At 38.9% G+C, this 27,487-nt stretch overlaps 1 protein-coding gene across 1 annotated transcript in view; it reads left to right on the forward strand.

The window, feature by feature from the left end:
- The window catches only part of Vegfd (vascular endothelial growth factor D), a 33,303-nt gene extending 6,761 nt beyond the window's left edge, over positions 1 to 26,542 (forward strand). Inside the window, exons 2-7 of the mRNA XM_074064448.1 lie at positions 11,086 to 11,296; positions 15,824 to 16,014; positions 19,090 to 19,238; positions 20,822 to 20,922; positions 25,100 to 25,295; positions 25,892 to 26,542. Coding sequence (XP_073920549.1) covers positions 11,086 to 11,296; positions 15,824 to 16,014; positions 19,090 to 19,238; positions 20,822 to 20,922; positions 25,100 to 25,295; positions 25,892 to 26,018 — 975 coding nt within the window. The 3' untranslated portion in view covers positions 26,019 to 26,542. The remainder of the gene's footprint in view (positions 1 to 11,085; positions 11,297 to 15,823; positions 16,015 to 19,089; positions 19,239 to 20,821; positions 20,923 to 25,099; positions 25,296 to 25,891) is intronic.
- Positions 26,543 to 27,487: the final 945 nt, after the last annotated feature.

A 27,487-nucleotide genomic window follows, 5' to 3' on the forward strand; every position in this document is an offset into this window, starting at 1 on the left:
GCCACAAGGGGCTAGGAAGTGCAACCTTACATTGTAAGTACACCCTTGGTATTCACGAGTGCATGATCCAAGGAGACCACCGGTGAGGAGACCTCACTAATGCTCAGGGTGCATGGAGTTCAGTGCCGCACGATGGATTCTTGATTCCTTTTCCCACAGTGCTGCCACCCAGCTTCTGCTAAAGATAGGCTGCTTTTCAAGAATCTCAGATGTTCACTTTATCACTTCAATTAAGCGATTCACTTTTACCTTGAGTTTTGGACACCATTTACTTTTGGAGGCATATTTTCTCAAAATGAAGGGCAGGAAAACACTCAGCAGCTCACACAATGATTTAAACACAACTGATGACAATGGGACTGACTGAGAGCTTCTCTGGATCCACTGAGATGTCTTCTGATTTATTTATTTGCTCACACTTGCTCAAAACTGCATGCAATAAACCCATGAATAAGGTGGGCTCACTGCCCTCAGAAGGTAGAAAGCTGAGACTATTCGGTGCCTAGTATTAATGACTATCACACACAACTTTGGTCACTTGTAAATGCTTCTGACTTATCTCTAGAATATTAAAAAAATCATTCTCAGTCTTACAGCAATGCTGGAGAATGAATTTCATTGAGGCAGCATGGAAGGTGACAAAACAGAAAGACAAAATTCACTGATTTCCATCACATCTCCTTTAAGCATGGAAGAACCTGTACTTTGCTTAGAAAATCTGGTTTCCCTACAAAGACAACTTTAGTGGAGATGGGAAACAGCCATGGTTGCTCACTGGAATAAAGTGTGCTTGAAGAAAGACAGGTTTATTTCCATTGTGAAGGAGGGTTCTTCTCCCTGGGAGAAAGGTGTACATTTACTTCAGTAAACATTTGTGAAATGTTCTACTATGTGCCAGGCATATGAATGGAAATGATTTTTTAAATAAAATAATGATGTCTTACCAACAACCAGGGAGTTCATTCCGGCCTGTGGAAGGATAGGCTCAATGCCTGAAGCTTTACATCATAGAGTTTATTTTTGTCATTTACTGAGTATTACTAAATAACTACAGCACCCACATGTTAGAGATAAGTATTGCTTTCCCAAAATCTGGGTTTGGATAAAACCTTTCTGGAGGGAGAAAAGAACGTGTCAGATATTCCTGTGACAAATATTTTGTTACTGATTACCATCCCATTATGGGTAGAGTTAGAGGGAAATTTTGATTGAATGGGTACCTTAAATTCAAGAGACTACATACACACACCGAAACAGAATGGGATGAAAAAATGAAAGCAGCCTCTGCAATGGTGTGTTTGGTTCATAACTACATTGTTGCAGCAGGAGTGGGGATGACCGGGCATCTCAGAGCAGAGGATGTTGGTGAGGAGCAGAGAGGCTAGGGGCAGATGTTGCTGCAGGACCATTAGAGTTTTGGGAAGAAATGTGAAAAGAGGCATGCTGGGCTAGCTGCCAGTGGCAAGCAGGGCTGCTTTAGAAAGGGCGATAAAGTTTTGCACACAGATCTTCCTGTGCAATAGATTATGTTACATTTTGGCTGACAGAGATCTGTAGGAGCTAACTATTGCCTCAATCTTGCTGTGTAACAAAACAGTCCAAATTTCAGTGGCCTAGAGCATCACTTTATTCCCATTCATGTCTGGGCGGGTCAGCTGGGAGTTAGAGGATCCAGGCTCAAGCCACAGGTTGAGTGCCTCATGTGTCTCTCATCCTCTTTTCACCAGTGCTCTAGCAGTTCGTGTGCTCGCAGTGATGGCAGAAATGTAGGAGAACCACGCAGTCATAAGGAAGTTTCAAGCCTGTACCTGCATCATGTCTTAGAATGTCTCATTGGTCAAAGCAGGTCACTTGACCCCACATCCACAAAGCTGGGAAATATACTCCTCCCTTGGAGGGTGGAGAGAGGGAATGAAATTGCTTTTAACAATAAGCTAGTCACCATAAGGGCTTGGATATTCAGCGCTCGACCTTTGAGATCAGTGATAAAGAGACTGTGACACATCTCAGGAATCTATGCTCTTGGGGTTACTCAGAGCATACTTTTAGAGGGCCTGGGGCTATCTTGCTACTCAAGCCCATCCCTCACCCTTCTGCCCCTCATTTTCTTAAGCACAACTCTGTCAAGTGGGAGCCAAGGTATTTGAGTACAGCACAGATTTAACACACGTAAAGGGGAACAAAGACCGCTAGATGGAGGAGGTGAAAGTCCCAGGCATCTTAATCCCTCGTACCTCCTTAAAATACCAGACAGCCTTACACACGCCAAAAATGCACACACACACATTTTTCTTCCATTTGTAGTTCCCTTAATCTAAGTTTAATTGAACACCCTGGATTTCCCATACGTGCATTTAAACACAACTGCAGAAATAAAAGAGCCACTAGTAGCATGAGGCTCCTGAAACGAAGGACAACCTCACCCTATCCTTAGATGGCCAGGTTTCTGGGTTTCAAAGATGCAGGACCAGGCCCTTGGAAGGTTCCACCAGGACAGTCATAGCAGTAATTATTAAAGTGTGACTTCTCCCTACCCTCAGTTGGTATGCCCCAAATCATCAGGCACCATCTGCTCTGGCTACAGCTAAACCCTAACAGCAAAACACAAGTTTAAGAAGTGGGTTGTTTTTTTCTTCATGCATCTGAAGATATGTAAAACCTGAGTAGATACTTTAAAATTACCCTTTCAGCTGAAAATACCTCCTAGAATGGTTTTTTTTTAAAAAAAAAAAAAAGGAAGAAGAAAAAAGTTGTCCTTGATTTACCCTGGAAAAATTATGTATGTATGCATATGTGTGTATCTATGTATCTATGTATTTGTGTAGAGGAACTGGGGGTTGAATTCAGGGCCTGCACACTTGTTAGGCAGGTGCTCTACCTCTTGTGCCACTTCACCAGTCTTTTTTCCTCTGGTTATTTTTGAAATTGGGTCTTACCTTATGCCCAGATCAGCCTGGACCGTGATTTGGACTTCCTGTTGGTGCTTCCTGGTGTAGCTGAAATGAAAGTCATGATCCAGCCATTGATCAAGATGGGACCTCACAAACTTTTTGCTTGAGCTGGCCTCAAACCACACATGATCCTCCCGATCTCCACCTCCAGAGTAGCTAGGATTACAGGCTTGAGCCACTGCACCCGGACTTTGTTTTTTATTTTTAATTTTTTTTGCTGTGGTTGGAATTGTCACATCTTGCTCTGTTCAATCCTACCTCCCTGGTTACTAAGGGAAAGCAAACGCCATAAAACACAAACCTCAACATATAGGACCAGATGCCTCACTCCTGAGAAAGGATGAAAGGAAACAAACATTTATTATGTGTCCACTATACCCTCACCCTTTCCCACATATGACCTCATAATCTTCCCGTCAGCTCTATGAGGTATTATTAACACTGTCATTTTATGAAGGAGGAAAACAAGTCCAAAGAAAGCTAAACAAGTTATCCTCAGTCAAAAGCTAAAAATGATACTTGGGAGGCTGAGATTAAGAGAATCGCAGTTTGAGACCAGCCTGGGCAAATAGTTTGAGAAACCCCATCTCACTGGAAAAAAAAGCTGGCTGGTGGTGCATGCCTGTTATCCCCGTGACAGCAAGTACTGTAAAATAGGAGGATCACAGTCCAGGCCAGCCTGGGTAAATAGAAAGACCCTATCTCCAAAATAACCAGAGCAAAAAGGGCTACAGGTATGGCTCAAGTGGTAGAGCACCTGCCTAGGAAACATGAAGCCCTGGGTTCAAATCCTGGTACTGCCAAAAATAAAAAGCTAAAAGAAGTGCCTTGATTCAAAGTCAGGTTACTTTATTTTTCTAAATTATTATATTGTAAAATTGACTGATTTTTCCTTTTTGATGTACAATTTCATGAATTTTAATATATGTATAGATTTGTGTAACCACAACCATAATCAGGAATTCCTTCATTCCCTCAAAGTTCACTTGTTACACTTTTATCATGAAACCCTCCGCCCAACCTCTGACAACTACTGATCTGTTCTTTGTCACTATTATTTTGATGTTTTGAGAATGTCATATAAAAGAAATAATACAGACTGTCACATTTTGAGATTGGCTTCTTTCACTATTAATACCTTTTTTTTGTTGCTTTTTTTTTTTTTTGGCAGTACTGGTGATTGAACTCAGAGCCTCACAGTTGCCAGGCAGGTGTTCTACCACTTGAGCCACAACCCCCAGCCCTTTCTTCTTCTTTATTATTTTTCAGATAGGGTCTCACATTTCTGCCCAGGTCAGGCCTGGACCCCAAGCCTCCTGTGCTTCTCCTACCTATGGGATTACAGGCACATACCACCACACTCAGCTTATTGGTTGATATTGGGGTCACACTAATTCTTTGCCTGGGCTGGCCTCAAACCACAGTCTCCCAATCTCTGCCTCCTGTGTAACTGAGCCACTGCAGCCAGCTTCTATTAATATGCCTTTGAAATCCATCCAAGTTACTATGTTTACCAGTAATTCATCCCTTTTTATTGCTGAGTAGTGTTTCATGGATTGCTTAACCATTCACCTATCAAATGACACGCGTTGTTGCCAATCTTTTGGGTATTACAAATAAGCTAATGTAAACAGTCCTGTACATATTTATAAACAGTTCATTCCCACGAGGAGGACTGCTGGATCATATGGTAAGCAAATGCTTATTTTTATAAGAATCTGGAAGATGCATTGGCAGTTTCTTATAAAAATAAACATATCATACAGTTTATGATATTAGGCAAGGCTTTCTCTGGAGCCATGTTATTTGCACTTGATTGCTACAGGAGCCAAAGGCACAAAACTTCACTTGGATTCACAAATCTAATGTGACCTGGGAAGGTTCCTTGTCAGGTGGAGGAGGGGGAACATCTAGGGAGGATGACTGGGAGCAGAGCATGATGGTGCAACTTAGATCCCAAAACAGGAAAAATGTGGTGGCTTGGCCAACCCTTAACCCTCCAGGTAAAGATGAAATGCAAAATGCTCTTCCAGTGGAACCAAGGGAGTTGCTCAGAGGTGGGGGGAACATGGAGCTGTTTGTATTACAACCTAACCCAGCTCCCCAAATACACTACAAAGGAAACTGCTGACTGCAGTTGCCCTGAACTCCAGGGGTGAGGAATAAGCAAACTGTGCCCCCCAGGAAACACTTCTAAATCCATAAGTAAATCCAGGGAAAGTTGTGTTCACCCCAAAACTTCTGGATATTACAAATATACAAATTCTACATACCCCCTTATCACCAAACTTGCTGAAGATTAATTGCCAACACAATTTGACAATGGTAACCACACTCGTGGTTTAGCCCTGGAAACATGGTCTAATACCCATTGGTCTCAAGAGGTCTAATGAAGATTCTGGCAAAGCTACTCTCCTTCTCCAGATCTGGAACAGGAGGGTCTCGGTATCATGGGACTGGAATGGCCCAAGAAAAGCTTTTTGCAGTTCTTTGAGGAAAGTAGCCATGGTCCCCAATTACTAGTTCTTTGCAGATGGTTGGAAGTCTCACAGTCAGGATGGGGACTTAGCCCACTCCCAAGCCAGGCTCATTCCACTTGACATCCGTGTATACATTCTCATTTATAACTTCAGATATTTTATAGGACTGCCTTTTGGGAGAATTATAATTTATATTTACCTGTCGCATTCCAGTAGGTTAAAGCATTACCTATTTTTTTTTTTTTTTTGAGAAATGGGCTGTTTGAGATTTGGAGGAATTTGAGGCAATTTGGTCTGTTATTTAGGATGCTTTCACAAGCCAGCCAACCTCATCACGCTGGCTGAGAAAACAGTATCATTGGTCTTCAGTCTTGAAAAAGCTATACAGATTGGGAACTGGCCTGCAAGAAATCAGGTGACTTGAGTTGGGAAAAGGCTTAAAAAATCCAGTTCTGTAAGACATCTATGCACATATTTTGAACCTAAGGTTTTAACTCAAAGGAATTTAAAGAATAAGACTATTCTCATCATGCATCTGCCATTTATTTCCTACTGAAGACTGGTGGACTTATATAGCACTTAGGCCCTATCCTAGGTCTTTTAACTTAAAATCAGTATCACCACGCCCCAAATTAGTGGTCATTTAAATTTCTGAGAGTTATTAAAATTCAACTTTTTTTTTTTTGGCCGGGCACAGGTGGCTCACACCTGTAATCCTAGCTACTTGGGAGGCTGAGATCAGAGGATCTAGCTTTGATTGCAGCCTGAGACCCCATCTCCAAAATAACCAGAGCAAAATGGATCAGAGGTGTGGCTCAAGCTGGAGAGCACCTGCTTTGCAACTGCAAAACCCTGAGTTCAAACCCCAATCCCACCAAGAAACAAATAAACTTTTTATTTTTATTTTAGAGTGACAGAAAATTTGTAAAGATAGTACAGAGTTGCTGTAACTCCCTCACCTAGCTTCCACACAGGAAATTTTTAAAAATCCTATTGGCAAAACTGCGGTCCAAGTCTGTAAAATGAGATTCTCTGAGATGAGATCCAAGCATCAGTATTTTCTGGAAGCTTCTTTCCAAGTAGACTGAAGGTGAAGCAAAGGTTGAGAACCTCTGCTCCAAACCCTTCCCAAAGTAGGCAGCTAACCAAAAGTATAGCTAATGTTTGGAAGATCTAGGTTATTGTATGTGTAGTATACACTTACGTGAAGATAAACTAGTATTACAAAGACTTTAAGCCTCGTATTTTAGAAACTGGCTTGTGGTAGCCAAGAAATCAGAGAATGATTTGTTATTTACCAGTGAAATTGCTAACAGTCTTTCATTAATTACAGAAAGGCTGCTGCTGCAATAAGAAACAGATCTTGTAACCTTGTCTGACTTCCTCTTGCTGACTGCTGCTTTTTAATTAATTTAGTTTTGATTAGCACTTCCATCAGAAAATAGGAAGAAATTAAGAGCAACTGATTTGGTAAAAATATAGCAGTTAAAACCATTGAAAGCTATGGCTAAAGTATGTATTCGTGACTATATTCACACTTTTTAGTGTTTATATCTATCTCGTCCAGGCAGATACAAAAGCCAACCAGTGCAGAAAGTCTATTGGAAAGAACAAGGAGCCCTTCTTGACCCTTTGTAAATGAATGTTCCCAATGGATTAGTTGTCAGATGTCTACTTATGTTGAATTGCTACTACTTCCATTTATAATTGTGAAATGACTGGCTGCAATTTCTAAGTTATTTCAAACTCGGTATTAAATTATGAGTCTAAGTATGATTAAATAACTTTGAGTACTTGAGTAAATGCAGTAATTTTTCATGATGAAGCAAGTCATATGAACCATTCAATGACTTTAATTCAATCTGGAGAATTAATATTTTTCTCCTGAGTTCTCATGGTTGGATAGTTTAAAAATATTTTTGTGATTGAATTTAAACCTGTAAGAACTATAAAGCCATACATCAGCTTGTATTTATGGATGGTATTAGTGAAATTTCATCTCGGTAAATACAAATATTTTCAATATAGTGCAATTTAATAACCTTTAACAATCTATTTGGTTGATTTTATCATTTTCGTGTGGAAGCAGTGTGGTCACAATAATTTATTTTGAAAAAATTGATTTTGAAGATTAAATTGGAATCAAATGGTTTTACTGTCCAACTGGAAGAAGAAATGAATAATCAGAAAAAGAGAGACTACTGACAAATGAACCTTAATGTAGAATCATGGGATTTCAGGGTTGCCTGGGACACTAGCACTTATTTAATTTCAACCCTAAAGTTCTTAGATGAAGAAGCCATGGAAAGCTATTTAAATTCAATGCTAACTCCACAAACCCCATCTGTGCTCCTCAAGCTTCTCCCTCCCCTCCTTCCCAGAAAATTTCTTGATTCACACTTCACAGAGAAGTGAGAGACCACAGGTATAAGCTCACTGAGCTTCCCAGGAAGCCCTGCTATCTGCAAACTCATGTTGTTCCCCGTGTCTCGCCATATTTCTCAGGTCACCTTTCTCATGGATTAATACTTTGTCCACCTAACTCTGAAATTCATGTCACACCAAACCCTCTCAGATCCTGCTTTCTCTCTCCTGCATATGCTTTCAGTTTCTTCCTCTCTGTTGGCTGTTTCTCTCAGCTTATAAACGTGTTCAAGACTCTCTTACCTTGATTAAAAATGTCTCACACACACACACACACACACACACACACACTCATATCAGGGCTTCCAAGAAAGATGACCTTGTAGAGATTCATATTTTGAGAGCTTTTTTAGTTGGTAGAATTTAAAGTGGATTAATTGTGAAGAAACGGTGCTAAATGGTAACTTACTATGCAATGAAACCATGAAGCTAAAATGGCAGGACTGGTAGAATGAGCCCGGGAGATAGATAAGAACGCAGCTCCAGTAGGAAATGGGATCCATGGGTGCACTGTATCAGATCCATGGAAGAGGAAGGGAGAGTTATGGCTCAATACCGCTTGGAGCTGTGTCTTGTGTTCAATTCAAAAACAGATATTTCCTTACAAACAGAACTTGAGCTAATCTGATCCCTAAATCAAAAATACCCAACAAGATTCTAGATTCAAGGCCCATGGAATCAGGGGTGCAAATACAAAGCTTCTTGATGAGGAGGAAATAATTATGAGCGAGAAAAAAAAGAATTTCTTAATAAAGGAAAACTACTAAATTCCAAAACACATAGAAATTATTGTTACTACGAAAGACAGCAATAAAGTGAATAGTCAGGCCATAACTCATATCTGAAATTAAAATATAAAATAATTTGAAAAAATGCTTAAAATAAATATATTTAGGACCCTCAAAGAGGTAAATAAAGGAATAATATTCATAAAACACGAATGACAAATTAAGGAGCACATACAGAAATGAAACAAAAAGTAAACAGGAAGAAGAATGAATTAGAAATACTTGAAATTGCAAATATGGATATTGATATTAGAGACTTAACAAAATAGACTCTAGACTACACAATTGGGGAATTGGTGACTGGAAAGTCCAGTTAAATTAACCAATTAATTTAATTAACTGAATTAAGTTAAATTAACCAATTAATTTAACCATAAGACATTAGAGATAAAGGGAAAATAGATAAATAGGAAAATATTTAATTTAAGGGACACATAAAATGATTGAAAGACTTCAACATAGGTCCAGTATTTCATAAAAGACAGCAACAATAATGCTACAAATCATGAAAACTATAGTGGCTGATATTAAAGGGTTGAGGGAAAAAACAGGTGGCCTCAGATTGAAACTACCACGAAGGCTTCTGTTGCAGCTTCTCAACTCTACCGCTGTAGCGTGAACACAGCTATAGGTCATACACATATAAACAATGGGCATGGCTGTATGCCAATAAAGCTAGACAGGCTACACGCTGAATAAAGCTAGGAGGTCATAGTTTGATGACCCTTGACCTAAATAATAGTCATGTTTACATTTTTGTATATGTCTCCATATCTTTATACATATATATGACATATACGTATATATCATATATATGTGTAAATGAAACATCCACCATGCACACACACACACACGTACACACACACACTTGAACCACACTTGCTCTTCTGAGCACCTACCTTTAGACAACTTTCAGTATCCATTGTCATATCCAAAAAAAAAAAATCCTACTCCCAAAATACTGATGATGTACTCTTCAGCGACTGTTTTGAGGGGCAATAGAAGTGTACATCACACTACTTACAGTAAAGCTTTCTAAAAGTCCCATTTGCTCCCCTCTGGTTTTCCTCACTGGCTGTCCCCATGTAGCAGGCAGCAGACCTTCACCTCTCCCTTTCACCTTCCTCTTTCAGCACAACTCTGCAGCCACACTGGTCCTTCATCCCTTACCTCAACCGAGCTCTAAAGATGCTCTCAGCCTGCATATCCCAACCACCAGCAAAGCCAAAACCCAGTAACCCCAGGCTCAGCAAGAGAATATCTTAGGCCCTAGTCATATACTGTCACCTTACTGTTTCTGCAGCAGTATCTGGGAGAATCTCAATTCATTCTTTCCAAATATACCTCTACATCATTCGTTTTGATGATTACACAGTATTTCATGGTGAATGGATCACTATTTTATATAACCAAGCCTCTAATTTTGAACAAGAGGTTACATGCTGAAAATCTTTTATTGACTGAAGATTTTTTTTCTCATAAACCCATCTAATATACTTGCATTGTATTAGCCAAAACAGTTCATGTACCTGTGTAGAAAACACATTTTCAACATAAATGCTAGGAGTGCATTTTATAAGAAATAAACCCGTGGTTTTAAAATAAGAAACACATTTTCAAAGAAACAAAAAGGACACAGGATTAGAAGTTAGGAGAATCAGAGTCTCAAAATCTTTCTTTCTTGTCCAATTGTAGGTAGGGTTTCCAAGCCTTTGTGGATCAATTTCTCAAACAAATAATAGGGATGAAAATAAGTGTGACTGGTTACTGTCACAAAATTAGTATGCTACAGATCTGTATTACTTTCCTGTGCCTGCTGTAACAAATTATCACAAATGTAGTGACTTAAAACAACAGAAAAAAACCCCAAAATTAAGGTGTCAAACTCTCTTGGGGAAGAATTTTTCCTTCCTTGCCTCTTCTAGTTCCATCCTGGTGGCTCCAGAAACCTCAGGCTTGTGGCCACAACACTTCAGACTCTGCCTGTCTTCACATGGCCCTCTCCTCTGTGACTATCTATGCCTTCCCCTCTTCTAAGGACACTCGTCATTGTACTAAGGGCTCAGGTGGATAATGTCATCTCAAGATGCTTAGCTTTGTTACATAAACACAGATTTGTTCCCTAGATAAGGTAACATGCACAGGTTCCAGGCCTTAGGATGGGAACATACCATCTTGAAGTCCACCATTCAATCCACTACAATATCCTTTGTAAGTGCACTGAGAACCCAGGAGAAAAAGGTCAATCCTTTGATTCAGTCATGACTAGGCAAAAAGTGAAGCAAATGTACTAAATGTCATTTTCTCTGGGCATTGGTGGACATTTGAATAATCTCTAATTTCTTTGCAGATCTATTTCCATTTTAAGTGTTAGCAATGAAAGAGGAAGGTTATCAAGACCAATTTAGTAACTTGCTCTTAACCTGGTATTTTTCTTTAAAGCGGTCATCTCGGTCAATGTTAGAACGGTCTGAACAGCAGATTAGGGCTGCTTCCAGTTTGGAGGAGCTACTGCGAATCACACACTCTGAGGACTGGAAGCTGTGGAGATGCCGGCTGAAATTCAAAAGTTTTAGCAGTATGGACTCTCGCTCAGCATCCCATCGATCCACCAGATTTGCGGCAACTTTCTATGACATTGAAACACTAAAAGGTAAGTGTGTGAGTATGAAGACAAATTCTTTCTCTTTATCGGATGGTGACTGATGCACCAACTTCTTCCAAAAGTCTGAGTAGGGCATTCATGCGTCAGAGCTAGAACAAAAGAACCTGTGATTTTATAGCTTTGGTATAAATTAAATTTTTACTCCACAGAGAAATATATTCAATATGATTTTGAGATCTACAATCAACACAAAAGATCTTTTCAAAATATAGGAATAAATTGAACTCAGGATGTGAGGGCCAAACAAACATGGAATGTTTTTAACATACAAAAATCATCAGGTTTATTTAAAAATAAAACAACCCATGTATTCGTTGTTGAGGAGTATTCTACTCTCATGCATACATAGGGAAAAAACAGGAGAGTAGCTATAGCTTCCTTATTGCTTCAAAAGCCTGTAATTCTTAGTAAAAGTGAAAAGTACAAGTTGAAAGCTGAGTCGTAATAATGGATACTGATATTGCTAGAATAATAATGGAAAAAGAGCCTCAACACAAAATAATAAAACTCTGGACTAGAAAATAAAATACAGTCAACCCTCCATATATCTGCAGGTTCTGCACCAGTGGGCTCAATCAACCACAGATGGAAAATATTTGAAAAACATGCATCTGTACAGAACATACGCAGACTTCCTTTTCTTGTCATCATTCCCTAAATAATACAGTATAACCACTATTTACATAGCAATCACATTGTATTAGGCATGATAAGTCATCTAGAGATGGTTTAAAGTACACAGGAGGACGTGTGCAGGTTGTATGCAAATACTACCCTACTTTATATAATCCTTGAGAACCAATCCCTGGCAACTATCAAGAGATCACTGTATTTCCTATTGCCTCCAAGGAGGGGACATGTGATGTCTGCTTGCCCCATTTTCAATCCATATTAAGGTGCAGGTTTTTATAAGAAAAGCACTGTGCCATAATGAAAGAAATGTTTGTCAGATAAAGTTGTGTGGCCTTGTTTAGGAATTTAACTTTTTAATGACAAAACAACTTTTTTGACAAGAAACTACTGTGGCATTGTAGATTTGAATAACATGATTACCTTGTAAATGATTCTATTTATTGAACAATTTTAATTGACCGCTGAATCAAAATTATTCTCTTCTTTCTACCCAGAGTTATCTTTTGTTCCCATCTGTTAAAAATGATCGTGTCGCACAGGACTTGGCTGTGCGTAGACAGGGGAGAAATCCCTCAGCAACACATTGGCAACAGTGTGAAGAAGATTCTTTGTTTGTGTGTAGGCCTGTTATCTAAGCGAGTTGAGATGATGAGAAAATGATCAGGGGTTTGAAGGTCTAGTTGTTTCTTTGTGGTGTATTAACATGAACGTCACGAAAACCTCCAGTCATCCTCATCTGGAGATCAAAAAATCTTCACCAAATTACCTGTCTGAAGGCCTGAGATACTTTGGGAAGACAGGTAATACCATAAAACCAAGAGTGAGTGATTTTAAAAAGTCAGTGAGGTTGATAGTTCCTACAGAGGAAACCATAGAAACACTACAGGATTTGTAGACTCTACAGTTTCACTCCTAATTACACAAGGGATTAGCTAAACTTATTTATGAAGTTAAAAACAGCAAATAGTCAGTAAGTGTATTATAGCAATTACAAATTGTTCTCATTTCTCCCTTATGGATTTCCTTGGGCAATAGTAAAGAATAGTGGAATTATAAAGCTTTTTTAGCTTTAAATTAACTGCATGCAATTTTGATTAAAATCTCTAACTTTCAAAACCTAGCTTTTTAAAGAGGAAAAGCAAATGGAAAGTAGAATTTTAAACAAGGAATATTTTCACAAGTTGATTACTTGTTTTTTCAAAGATTCACAACTACTAGTAACGAATTAAATAGTACCCGTATTAATACTTAATTGAGCAGTTTATCGTTCATGTTTATAGCCTAAAATATAAAATATAAATATTCATAATCAGGAACTTTTAAGAGGTTTCTCAAGATAGAAGAGTTTTATTATAAAAATGTTTAGATAAATTGTGGAGTATGTTCAGTGTTCCTCAGCCAGTCAAGTACAGTGTTATTTTGTATTTTCAGTAACTGAAGAAGAACATATGAGGAAAATTGAGATTAAGGACTAGAAAAGGAAAAAAGATCTGGAAAAGATATTTTAGAGGAATAATTTTTTAAAGACTAGGGTCAGACCTCAAACAGCAATATCCTATCTGTACACTTCAAGCAGAGGTCCTCTCGATCCCTTCCAGTGGAAAGATGATCACATATATGTGAACTCAGAATAATCTGTGGAGAAACCAATACAAATTTTTTTAAAGATGGGATAAAAATGGAGAAGTTTTTGTCTATTACTATATAATCTTTACCCCCCAAACTTGGCTGCTTAATGATTGTATATATAAATACAATATATAAATGTATGTATTTATGTATATATAAATATATACAGGATTTTATGTCTATCTACCTATCCAGAGAGAGAGAGAGAGAGAGAGAGAGAGAGAGAGAGAGAGAGAACATGTTTGTTTGAGGGGACTAGGGGGAGGCAGGAGAGGAAACAAGAATGATAGAGAGGAATAATATTGAAATATATTGCATCTGTGTTGAAGATAGCATAACAGACATTTTTTAATCTCACAGTTTCTGTGGATTCGAAACACAGGCAAGGCCTAGATGGCTTTCTCAGCTTCTGGGTCCCTCTGGAGGCTGCATTCAAGGTGCTGGCCTGGGCTACAGGCATCTCAACGTTCAACTGGGGCAGGGCGTACTTCCAAGTTCATTCAGTGCTCCTTTGCAGGACCCAGTTCCTCACAGGCTCTTGGACTAAGGGTCCTAGTTCCTAACTGGCTGTTGGCCAGAAGCCTCCCTCAGTTTTTTTGTCCAGCGTGGCAGCTTGCTTCATGATAGCCTATAAGCAGAGGAAAGGGAGAGATAACAATAGACAGACATCGCAGTCTTCTTTAACCTAATCATGGAAGTGGCATTTCTTTTGCTGTATTCTCTTTATAAGAAGCAAGTCACAGCGGGCACTGGTAGCTCACGCCTATAATCCTAGCTGCTTGAGAGGCTGATCAGGAGGATCACAGTTCAAGACCAGTCTGGGCAAATAGTTTGCGAGACCCCATCTCCAAAATAACCAGAGCAAAACGGGTTGGAGGTGTGGCTCAGGCAGTAGAGTACCTGCTTGGCAAGCACAAAGCTCTGAGTTCAAACCCCAGTCCCACCAAAGAAGAAGAAGAAGAAGAAACAAGTCATTAGGGTCCATCTACACACAAGGGGAAGGCAGATTGTATAGGGCATGACCCCCAGGATGTGCGAATCTTGCGAGTCAAGTTTTGAAGCTACCTACCACAAAAGGTTTTCACCACTAACATAGTAAAAAATCTACTCTTCCATTCATGTCAAGCTTGAAGAAAATCTTTAAGTGTTGTCTTTATTATAAAATTGAATTGTTTCCCCAAAACAGCCATAGAAAGACTATATGGCATTAAGTATAAAGTGTCAAAATCTAACTTAGAAAAACTATGAGCCGTCTACTTAGGAGGCAGAGACAGGAAGAGATGGAGGTTTGAGGCCAGACTACACAAAAAGTTAGTGAGATCCCATCTCAATAAATAAGCTGGTAGTGGTGGCGTGTGCCTGTCATCCCAGCTACTAGTAGGCATGGACAGGAGGATCACTGTTTGAGGCTGGCCCCAGGCAAAATGTGAAATCCTACCTGAAAAATACCAAATGCCAAACAAACAAAATACACAAAATGGGGAGGGGAGAGACTGGGGTGTGGCTCAGGTGGTAGGGTGTGAGGCCCTAAGTTAAGACCCCCCCCAAAAAAACGAGAGAAAACTCAAGCACTGTTTTACAAGAAAAAAATTTTTTCTTTAGGCCTAGAGGCTCATTTATTTTTTTCTTGTGTCCCTCAAATTAGCTATAGCCGGAGGATTGCTCCTTCCTTTCAAATGAATGGGCTTATTTTATTATTTTATATAAATACCAGTGTCAGGCACTTCCCAATGTGAAAACTCTCATGAGGGAAAATTAGTTGTACTTGAATGTCCATTCATCTGTCTGCCAGGCTTAAGTGGTACAATAGTTACTTAAGTGACCAATGGGAACATATTTCTTGATGGTGCTAAAACCTATCCACACCTGGCTTCAAGTTGAAGCAATGCCATCCAGCTGTATGCTGTAAGTTGCTCGATAAATATCTACAAGTTATCTCTGTACGTGCTTCCATTGACTTCCTTATTAGCCAGTTTCTCCAGATGGATCCCATGTGATTACTCACAGGACATAGTGTTCTTCCCCAAAAAGAAAGAAAATATTCTATGAAGGTATAGTATAAATAGGAAAGAATGCAGATTTTGGTTGTAAATTTTTGTAAACGATCTTTGTTTAAAGGACTGGCAAAAATTACCCATCTAATAAAATAAGCAAGCAATAAAAACGTGAACGTGCCTATGTCCAGCACCCTGGCACAGGTTGGCATGTCAAGGCCATTTCCTCTGCTGGACACAATGAATCTCCTCTCTGCAGTTATAGATGAAGAGTGGCAAAGAACCCAGTGCAGTCCCAGAGAGACGTGTGTGGAAGTTGCCAGCGAGCTGGGGAAGAGTACAAACACATTCTTCAAGCCGCCGTGCGTGAACGTGTTCAGGTGTGGTGGCTGCTGCAATGAAGAAAGCCTCGTGTGCATGAACACGAGCACCTCCTACATTTCCAAACAGGTATGAGGACATCAGAAAACATGACCCCTCTCGTGCCTTTGTGATGAGGGTTGGCCGCTACCACTGACCTTGTTGCCAATCACTGTGCTAAGTGGTTTACATGAGTAATCTCATTTAATCCCCAAAAGAAACTAGAAGGTTGTCTTGTCCTCCTTTACAGATGAGGAAACAGAGGCTCAGAGAGGTAACTTATGCAAAGGTAGACAGCTGGTGAATGGCAGAGCTGGGATCCAAACCCTGGACACCAGAGCCTTAACTCTCATCAGTTACTGTCTCTCTGATCCTGTAATGTCAAGAATCATAACACATGTGGAAGTTTCTAGAATGGGATGTTAAAAGGAATGAAGGCAGCTGTGCTGTCTTGTGTGTGTCTGTTAGGTTCTGTGTTGCTCAACTGAAGTGACCAAGAAGAGTTTAATGAAGAGTATAGACAGGATGGGCTGAAGAGGGAAGAAAGGGTGAAAACCTAGAACTGGCCAAAAAAAAAAAAAAGGTGGAACTGTTCTCACCCTTTAACTGAAGAGGCCAGAGGGAAATGGAAAAGAGGGCTTCTGGACTGGCTGCAGCTGCCACCCTTAGCCTGGCAGGGGGTGGGGCAGCCACTAGGAGAGGCAGTTCGTGGAGGTCAGTGACCTGGGGCACAGAGCCTGGTGGGGAAGAAAGGAGAGAAGAAGGAGCAGTGAGAGAATATTCAGCACAAAGGACCTTTGAAAAACTTCTGCAGTCCCCAAAAAAGAAATATTCTCTCCTCTCCATGTTATAAAATCTCCTTTGCCCTGAGGTAAATGTTTCCTTTCTGTAGCTACCATACTCTTGTAAAGTAGTAAATGTTGAATATAGAACAATAGTAACAAACTTAGGAAAACATTATCAAAAAGCCCTAAGTCAAACTGCATTCCCCTTGCTCCTCTGTTGCAAATTCCTCACATGTGATACATTAATTTGTCACTTTTGCCTCTATAATCTTTTCTCCTAGGTGATTACAAAAAGAAATAGTGCAATAAAATTACATATTTTCCAAATAGGTTCATGTTAACTAATTTTCAGAATGCCAATTTGTTAATAAGTTAACTTATTCTTTTGTTCCCCTTACCATCAAAAATATCCTTTAAACTTCAGGGTTTCTTTTTCTCAACCCTTCTAGAGAATCTTGGAACTTGCGAATGCTCTAACCTCTACTATTTGACAATAAGAAAAAATGACCTAAGTATGGCTAAGTATCAACTGTCAGTGAAACAAAGCTTGCACAATGTAAGATGGTTTAGTTGATGATCGTGTTATTCCCTAGAGAGTGAGGAATTGTGCAAGAAGATGAAGTTTATGCAAAGTAAACACTCTAAAAGCACTTTTACTTATTATCATGGAAGTTCCATTACATGTTGAAAGGTCAGAATGAACATGACCTTAATGGATTGTTTCCACTTAGTAGATAGTTGAGTACTTTGTTTTGACTGCTGTACTCAACAATTGATTAGTTTTAAAGAATGTGCTCAAGTGTAAGTGCACAGCAGTTTTTACTTTCCAAATATGCATATGTGAACATTTTAATAGGGGTTTTAAGAAACTACCTCCCACCCCAAAGTTATGGATGGACTATGTGGTGAAGTACCTCTTAGAAACAAAGTGAGTAAGTGAATACTCTATGTAATAAGTAATGGTGATCGAATGGACAATTTTCTAAAATCAAGTTTAAATTTATCTGCAAATTATAGACTGACTATAGAAAGTTATATAAACTCTTTGTACATCTGTTTCTTTGTCTGTAGGTTGCATATAAAAAAATCCATCCCTTAGTGTTTTATAGGGGGTAAATAAATTAATAATAAAGTACTTATAGCTGGGTGCTGGCTGCTTATGCCTGTAATCCTAGCTACTTGGGAGGCTGAGATCAGGAGGATCTAGGTCACCCCAGGCAAGTAGTTTGTGAGACCGCATCTCCAAAATAACCCAAGCAAAATGGACTGGAGGCACAGCTCAAGTGATAGAATGCCTGCTTTGCAAGCGTGAAGCCCTGAGTTCAAACCCTAGTCCCTTCCTCCCCCAAAAAATGTGCTACACCAGAACCAGGCCTAGGCTCATAGAAAGAATGAATGATATACATGTTAGCTATACTTATTTGTTTGGGTATGTTCTCATGTCAGCTACATAATGCTAAATAACAAATACTCTAAAACTCTGTGGCTTCAAACAATAATGAATTATCCTCACTCATGTATGTGAGGTTCAGTTAGTTTAGGGCGGACTCTGCTGCACTTGGCTCTAAGCTCCAATGTGAGTCCAGATTGCTTCCTATTTCTCTCATCTCTTGGACCAACAAGACTGCCAGATCCTATTCTTGTCATCATTATAGCATAAGCAAGAGAAAATAAGCCTCACAAAGCATACACAGCTGCAGTTAGTACTTGTGTCATATCTGCTAATATGTCACTGACCAAAGCTAAGTGACATGGCCAAATCCAGTCATGAGACAGGAAATTACAAAGGAAGGGATAAATACATAGTTTGAAAAATAATATAATCCACCAAGATCTCAAAAAAACCTACAAATTTTAATCTCATTGAATCCTTACAGTTTATACTCAAACTGAAACAAGAGCAGGGGCCAATGCCATTTTACAAGGATACCAGTGACACCAAAAAGTTAAGACAGCCGGGTGCTGGTGGCTTACGCCTGTAATCCTAGCTACTCAGGAGGCAGAGATCAGGATCGTGGTTTGAGGCCAGCCCGGCAGACCCTATCTCAAAAACACCCATCACTAAAAATGGGCTGGTGGAGTGGCTCAAGGTGAAGGCCCTGAGTTCAAGCCCCAGTACCACCAAAATTAAAAAAAAGTTAACAGATTCGTGAAACACTTAAGACAGTTCCTCACTTAAGACCAGCTGGATAAGGACCTGGTCTCCTCACACTCAGCCCCGCAGTCCACCATCCCTTATCATTATGAGCTCCATTCTTAATGGACAACTTTGCTGAAAGTCCTTACCAGAAATGAGTCAGGCAAAAATGCAGACTACACAATTTTTTTTAAATAATACATAAAATGAAATGTGCATTATGATTATCTTTCTCTGCTTTAGCTCTTTGAGATATCAGTGCCTTTGACATCAGTACCTGAATTAGTGCCTGTTAAAGTTGCCAACCATACAGGTTGTAAGTGCTTGCCAACGGCCCCCCGCCACTCATACTCAATTATCAGAAGATCCATCCAGATCCCAGAAGAAGATCGGTAAGCGTTCCTTACACTTGATTATGCTTGTTCTTGCTTTCCCTAAGCTGCCTGCGGAGAATACTTCATTAATTATAGTCATCACTTTTTCTTAGAGTTCTTTGTCTTTTAGTTTCAAAGTCAGATCTACTGATAGTAACTGTTTGGCAAATATATTTTTATTAGATGTTAGATATATATTGTGATAGGACCCAAAAACTCAGCAAACCTACTTGTGGATACCTTTGTTCTTGTAAATTATTTGTTCTTAATATGCATAGTCAAATGCAGTTGTAAAACTGCTCCAGCCTCAAATTTGGCATGTGTTCCCTCATTCCAGAACAAGCATTAAATGAAACTCATATCAGGCTGTGTATATGGTTAAGTCCCAAAGTAAGCAAGGAAAAAAAAAGGGGATACCCGGAGTCACTGGGAAATGACAAAACTATCAGTTTATGAATTTTGCAACTTTCTAAACTTTCCCCCTGAAATTACCAAATGGAGAATTTTTATTTTAAGTTAAAATGAGTTAAAATTAATTTGACTTTGAACTTTTATGGAGATTAATTTGTGAATCTTCATAAGGCAAATTTTTAGTCTGATGTGTTCTGAAACCAAAGGTCAGGATTGAGTTGGGGGAAAAGGATCTACTATGCCAAAATAAATAAAGGGCACATTACGAACACTGAATGAAAAGCTGAAGTAAGTTAGATACTCACATTTTGCAAAAGTAAAGCAATAAAGAATTGTGTGAGTGGCAAGTAAAAGTTAGCTTGTGATTATATGTCAGTTACCACTGAGCCAAGAAGACACTTGTCTCTCTTTTGAGCAGAAGAGGAAGCATGTAGAAAAACAACATTTATTCTCAAGGTGTTCCTGCTGCCCTGGTCAATGTTCTTATTTCCATTTTATTTTATTTACTTTTTCACATCTTAATGTTGCCCAGTCTTTATTACTTCTTTTTTAAATTTATTTTTTATTATTGTTGTACTGGGAGTACCTTGTGATATTTACAAAAGTTCTTACAGTATATCATAGTTGAATTTTCTCACTCCATCATTCTCCTCTATCCCTCCCCCCCCCCAATTCCTGGTCTTATTTCCATCTTAAAGAAAATAATCTCAGAAACTATGGTAGAACAATATTTACTTTTGATAAATAAATTGTCAACAGCTATAATTTGCATAGTTTTAACAACCACCTTTTAAAGAAGATAAATAACTTCTAAATTACAGTTTGGTTTCTAAAGGTTACCCAATAGAATATTTATAATTACAGAATTACTATATAATATGATACAGTTCACAAATATGAATTAAACTCTTTAAAATCTTAACTATTCTCACATAATTATCATTTCTTGTTCTGAGAACATTTGAATGTGTTCTTAGCAATTTTGAAATATCCAATGCATTATTATGAACCATAGTCACCACGCTGTGCAATACAATAGATCTCAAATATTTATTCCTCCTATATAACTGATATTAAAATAAAAATAAATTTACAAAATTATAACTGCTACTCAGAAATTTATTTAATGTCCCAAAATTATGATTACTCTTGAAAGCTTTTAAATCTGGTTCATTGTTTTCTTTTCCTAGCTGTTCCCATTCCAGGAAACTCTGTCCTGTTGATACGCTATGGGATAACACCAAATGTAAATGTATTTTACAGGAGGAAAATCCACTTGCTGGGACAGAAGGTAACAACAGCAGTAGTGAAATAATAATCGTAATAATCAGAATAACAGCAATAGCAGTTCACATTATTGAATACTTATTATTACCAGGCATTACTGTAATCTTTTATATGTAGGAATTCATTTAATCTTCACAACAACCCTATTATTATCCCTTTGTCCAATTACAAAATGGACAACCGAGATGTCTAGTAATTTCCTCAAGGTCATGCAGCTAACAATGATAGAAGCAGCAGATTCCAGAGCCCTCCGTGCTGGGCTCATATAGCAATTCTACCAATGCATCACTCTCCTTTTTAATCTCAAAGAAAGGCCAAAAGCAATTAGAGTATTCCAAAGAATTGTATTCAAGAGGGGAAGTTAAACTTAGTGAAAACCACTTCAGAACTAAACACTAGTCAACCACAGTTTACTAATTCATTTGTATAAAAGTCTCACAGGAACATAAAGTCATTTTGGACTTGGTTTCTTTCAAATGTATCATGTAAAAACATGCCAAAGGCTTGAAAAAAGAAATGAGGAATAAGGGAAAACTTTGTCTGGAACTGGAGTGAAGTAACATCAAAACATGTCTGTGGGGTCAAGATGAATTGGAAAAAAGAGAGAGATAGGCTCTTGTCATTGCTCATAATCTATAATGCTGAGATCCTTGGTGATGAACATAAGGTTGAAATGAAGGCATTTTTTAATTTATTCCCTAGAGAGCTTGACATGGTTCCACTGGAAAAAAAATTACAAGGAATCACGCAATTTGAATCTTGCTTGTTTTAGACTATGATCCACAAGCAAGAATAGTAAAGATTCAAAGCTAAGGAATCTGCTTTAGAAACTAAATAACAACCTACTCTCTATCATTCTGTTTCTCAGCTTCCATCTAAATGTTTTCATGGAAGTTCAGTCCAGGATGGGAGGTAAAGTCAATGTTCATAAGGTTTAAATGCCCATGCAGATCTAGAGTGTCCTCTATGCCCTTCCCACAAAGTGTCCAGTCACTCTCTATCAGAAAGTACATCAGCTATGGGGAAACTCACCATCTACCAAGGCAGCAGAGAGGAGTGCATATATTTCTGTTACTGTCTATATTGAACATAACTCTTTCTCTCTCTCCATAACAGTCTATCCAATGGAATATAACAAGTCACATGCGTGTCTTGCCTTTTATATTGCTCATATCAAAAGGGTAAAAAGAAACAGGTGAATTTAATTTTAACATATTCTATTATAATTCAATATATCCAAAATAGTATCATTTCAACATGCAAATAATATAAAACTTATTAATAAAATGCCCTACATTCCTTATGCTAAGCCTTTGGAATCCAATGTGTGCTTTACACTTTCTACACAATCAGTTTAGGCTCTCCATTTTATACTAAGTAGCCACATATGACCCACAGCTACCTCACTGGACAGCCCAACTCTAGAGCATCAACTCATAGCTTCAGTTTTCACCCTGTAGAGCCTTGTAAAGCCAAACTCATTCTTCCTTCATGTGACTCATTAAAAAAATATTGTTAGAAAGTTACTGTGGGAGGTAATATATGTAGAGTTTAAATTCTGTTCTACTTGAGGCTTCCCAGTCGCACAGTCTCTGAGACAGTTTTGTACAGCCAATGCGAAGGGGAGTTGAAGCTGAGACCTTCCTTTGGGGTTAGCTCAAATCACCAGGTGAAGGAGTTGGGCCCTATACAAGTCATTGGATAGGGACAGCCTCCAGAGAGGCAGCTTCTTTCTCTGGATGTGTTCATGGGGGAGAACTCATTCAGTACATAAATGTGTTAAGGATGGAAAGAGTAGTGGGGAAGGACAGAAGTGATCTGAGCAAAGGGGTTGGGGATGAATATTCAAGGCTGGAGGTGAGAGACCATATAGCACTGTGCTTGAAATGTTCAGTGTTCAGCAGCGTGGGGACATACATCTCAGAGTGGATGCTGGGTAGCTGTGAGAGAAGCTGGGGAGGCTCACAGGGGTGGAATGAAAGGACCTTGTGAGCCTTGTGCCAGAGGAGCACAAGATGTGATGCTAAGAACAAAGAACAAAAGGACACCATCCAATTGGCTCAAACAACAGGAATATGACAGCACCCAGTGGAGTTTTAATAAAATCAAGCCTACAACAGTATAGGAGAGGACGTGTTGATCCAGGCAAGAAAGGAAGCAGGGGATCTTGGGAAAGTTGTAGAAATGATGGAAGTGAGAGATACAGTACACTGGGTCATGATCCTTTCTAATTTTCATATTCTATAATTCCCTAATGTTCTCAAGTTCACATTCATTTCTCCAGTGGTACCACGAAACTGATGACATATACCGAATTTACCGTTCACTAAACATCTTTTTTTACATATGTGGCTTTTAAGCTGATTGCCTTTTCTGCAATGACTTTTCTTCTCCCAAATTAACACATTTGGGTTAGTGAATGCAAGTCGAATTTATTTTCATATTGTTTGATTTAAGTCATTGTTTGAAACTGTTAAGACAACAAAGAAAACAAAAAGTAAAAGAAAAAAATTGAGATCTCTATTCTGTATTTTGAAGTATTTTGTCATCCCTTCCTTTCTCAAGAAAGTCACAATTTCAGAATTTATTTCAAGAAATTCCATCTGTTTTTTGCTGAAAATGATAAATGGAACAAGGTTGAGGACAGTAACTCACCACCAGCCTCTCTAGGGATAGAAATATAACATTTCAGGGTATCACCCTCAGGTAGTTGCTGTTCCATCCAGTTTGCCTGCATCAAGTCCCTGTTCCTTTCAACTTGTCCTTAAAGTCTGCCTCTGCCACACAACCTGCTAAGGTTCGACACTCAGCTGGCCCTGCATGAAGTGCTCTGAGTGGATCTTTGCTGCCTCCCAGTGGTCAATATGGATCTCTTAAGAGCTTCTGAACTATCCTTTAGCAATCCAACCTTGTCTTGCCCCAAAGTGACATCTGCATCACTGGCTTATAGTATACAAAACTCACCTTTTCCTCTTAAAAAAATTCAGAATAGATTCTTCCCAGACATCCATCCCACGTAATTTCCAAAACATGCATCAACTAGGGAGCATTCAAAACCATGAGACTGAACAATGTGAGGTTGCCGTTGGGGGGGTGGGGGCGGGAGCTTCTGACTTGGAGCTTATTAGGGTCCAGCTCCTGGAGGGTCTCATATGTCCTTGTTGAAAAATTGGCTTTTATTGTGAAAAGGGAACTTTTCAGGCATTGAAATGTGATCAGGTTGGCATTTGACAATTGTGTGGAAAATAGATTGGAGGGATAAAACTTCTGGTGGTGAGAAGAGTAAGAGCCGTTTACACAAGAAATACACGGTACTGACTGAATGCTGGCTGTGGCAGTGGTGATGGAAAAGAAAGAACAAGTCCAGGGTCGTGGGACTGAGTGGGTGAGTCCAGAATGATAGTGCCATTCCCCAAATGAGGCAAACTGGGAGAAAAGCAGGTTTGGTGAAGAAACATGTATTTTCCTCCAAAATCTTCAAGAATGCCACATTCGTGAAGAGGTCAAATTCTTGCAAAGTTTCTGTCTCTTCCATGTTTTTCAATGAATTTCAATTTACTGATTAGGATTGGGCATGGAGTAGCAAGTATCCAATTGTTTTGTACACCTTCTAGAAGTATCTGTCAGCTAAGAGTGTCAAAGACCTATCAGAGGCTCTTCTTTAGCACAGTGTATCCTCCAGCAAATGTCTGTGGAATCAAAGTTCATTGTCATAATTGTATCTTTCATACAAAGATAGCAATCTGAGGTGAATAAATACATCACTGTTCTGTTGTTACCCTCAGTCTGGAAGTTCTGAGGTGTATTATTCATCAATTCTTCTGTTGCTCTCTCCTTGTAATCTCCTAAAAAAAAGCTGGGCAGGACTACACTCATAACACATAGACATCCTTCCATTTATTACTATTTCTTGGTTGTCACCTATCTAATAATCTCTAAACATATATTAGAAATATTCAGCTTATGGTATTTTTAACACAAACATGCAAATTATGTGTTTGTGCAGCAAAATCAGAGGTTAATCTCTTCACTCTGTGAAAAAGTTAAGAGCAAAAACTTATTGGAAAGGAGATTAGGTGAATCCAAGTTATATCAGGATAGTGTAGAATCTACAATCAACATGAGTGATCACATTATCCAGGCTACAACTATCCAACCTACACTTTTTTGTTTCTGTTTAGACCGCTCTCGTCTCCAGGAACCAGCTCTCTGTGGGCCACACATGAAGTTGGATGAAGATCGTTGCGAGTGTGTCTGTAAAATACCGTGCCCCAGAGAGCTCATCCAGCACCCAGAAAACTGCAGTTGCTTTGAATGCAAAGAAAGTCTGGAGAGCTGCTGCCAAAAGCATAAGATTTTTCACCCAGACACCTGCAGGTCAATGGCTTTTTCACTTTCGCCTTAATTTGGTTTATGGACGACATACAATGGAGGTGCCATTTTGGTTCAGTGGGATCCCTTTTTAAGCTACCTTTTTTTCCTCAGTGCTCATGCCCTTTTTGATACAAAAAACCCCAGAGATTTGGCAGTTAAGGAATAAAATAATATAGAGAGATGACTAATTGTGGAATTAAGAAAAATTTGCCTGCTATTATGGGTTTATAGATTTTAAGCAAAAACAAAATTGGTGAGATTTAAACAACTATTTGGGGGAGGACAGTCAGATCAGCAAAACTCTTTCACTCAGTCTCTCTCTCTCTCTCACACACATACACACAGTATGTGTTTGCTTTTTCTTTGATGAAGGGAATGCCACTAGATTTATATAATCAAGAAATTTATTCATGAATAGAACACTTGGAGGTCATTGATTGACCTTTAATTGATTTTGAATCTATGTGGAATAACCATTCAGGATTTTAAATACATGTCTGAAAAATTTCCTTTGAAAACATAATCAAATCAGAAGAGAGTTATTCCTTTGTATTTGGTCCTTTGTTCTAAATTTTCATCTTCACTTTCTTTTGTGACAGCTGTGAGGACAGATGCCCTTTTCACACCAGAACATGTGCAAGTGGAAAGCCAGCATGTGCAAAGCACTGTCGCTTTCCAAAGGAGAAAAGGGCTGCCCAGGGGTTCCACAGCCAAGAGAATCCTTGATTCGACTTTGCTCCAGGTTCTCTAACCCTGTCATTTTAAACAGTGGGCTGTTTTGCCAAGTTGCGGTTACTATTTTTTATCTAGGTGTTAGAAAAACATCAATTTTATGTAGTGCTACAGTAAACCCAGACCAACCTTGCATTCAACACCAGCTGAATATTCCCTGGTTACATTGATAGATGACTTCTAGGTGCAAGTGCCTCTGCACACCAAGGAATGGATAGGAGGGGACCTGTGGAACCCATTTTTTGATGATAAGAAAGGTTTGCTTGTCATGGAATGACAGGTGCCATCTGACTGATTGATTACTCAAAGCAGCTGAGGAAAACTGCATAGGCTCTGAGTCCTTAGCTAAGTTCAACTTTTATGAATTATTCTGATTCTTTCTTATGCAGAATTTGTTTGTATGACCAGCGCTGACTTTCTAATTTCTGTTCAGCATTTAGTGTTTGCATTTAGTTGACTACTGTCTGATGTTTCATATTTAAGTGTATTTAAAGGAAATAAACACCATTATTCAAGCCACAGAATTTTGTATTATTTAATATGCTTCTGCTCCACATTTTACACTAAAGAAAAAATGTTTTAAAAAGAAACAGGAGTTTCTTTTTAAGTACAGCAAAATTAGACCTCAGTTTTGGGAAACTAAGGGGGTGGCTCTCAGAAGGTTTATGATTCTAAATGAAGTTATGCAAGTGTGACTCAGGGTGCAGCAGGGAGTAACCTATGTTTTGTGATTAAATTGAACTTGACTTGACCTCCTCCACCCCCATCCCTTGACAGAGAGGAACCTGCCAATGCCCTTGACATCTTTGAGGGTTTGCATTTCTTCTGAAAGCACTCCCCCCTCCCCCCAGCTCCGTGTTTCTGCACTTGCTCAACTCTCAGTCACACTCACATCTTAGCTCTCATGGTAACATGATTCTTCTCTCTGTTCCACAACTGCCCAGGATGGTAGCACAGGCTTTTTTTCCCTTTGATTTCTCCCCCTAAAGTAACCCATCTAGATTTTGTTGGTAGCATAGACTTCACTGAAATTTTGGCACATCAGAGAGAATTTAATCACATTAGAAGCTTTAAGTTATTTACCAAATCACTTAAAAAGTTGATTATCCCATGGTATCTTGCATAGGTAAATAGACAGGTAGACAAATACACACAGTACAGTCTATTACAGTACTTACTACACAGTTGTGTAAATAGTTGTGCTCATGTTTACTTCCCTACTATACTGGAAACTGTCCTGATTAAATTTGTGTAACCCAAATTTCTCAGACCACATTACCCTGGAGTAGGACAATCATAAGGAGAAAGACAATGATAAACAAATGTGATCCCAAGGTAGTGCTTTGGGATCCTGGCCTAAATCCCTGCCTTTCCTCTGTTAAGTTTTCTAGGCAGTTTCTGAACTCTCCCTTCACTCATTGAAGTTCTCAGGCCTATAGTATAAGGCTCTCTGATACTTCCTG

The sequence above is a fragment of the Castor canadensis genome, chromosome X, assembly GCF_047511655.1.
Source record: "Castor canadensis chromosome X, mCasCan1.hap1v2, whole genome shotgun sequence".
NCBI lineage: Eukaryota > Metazoa > Chordata > Mammalia > Rodentia > Castoridae > Castor > Castor canadensis.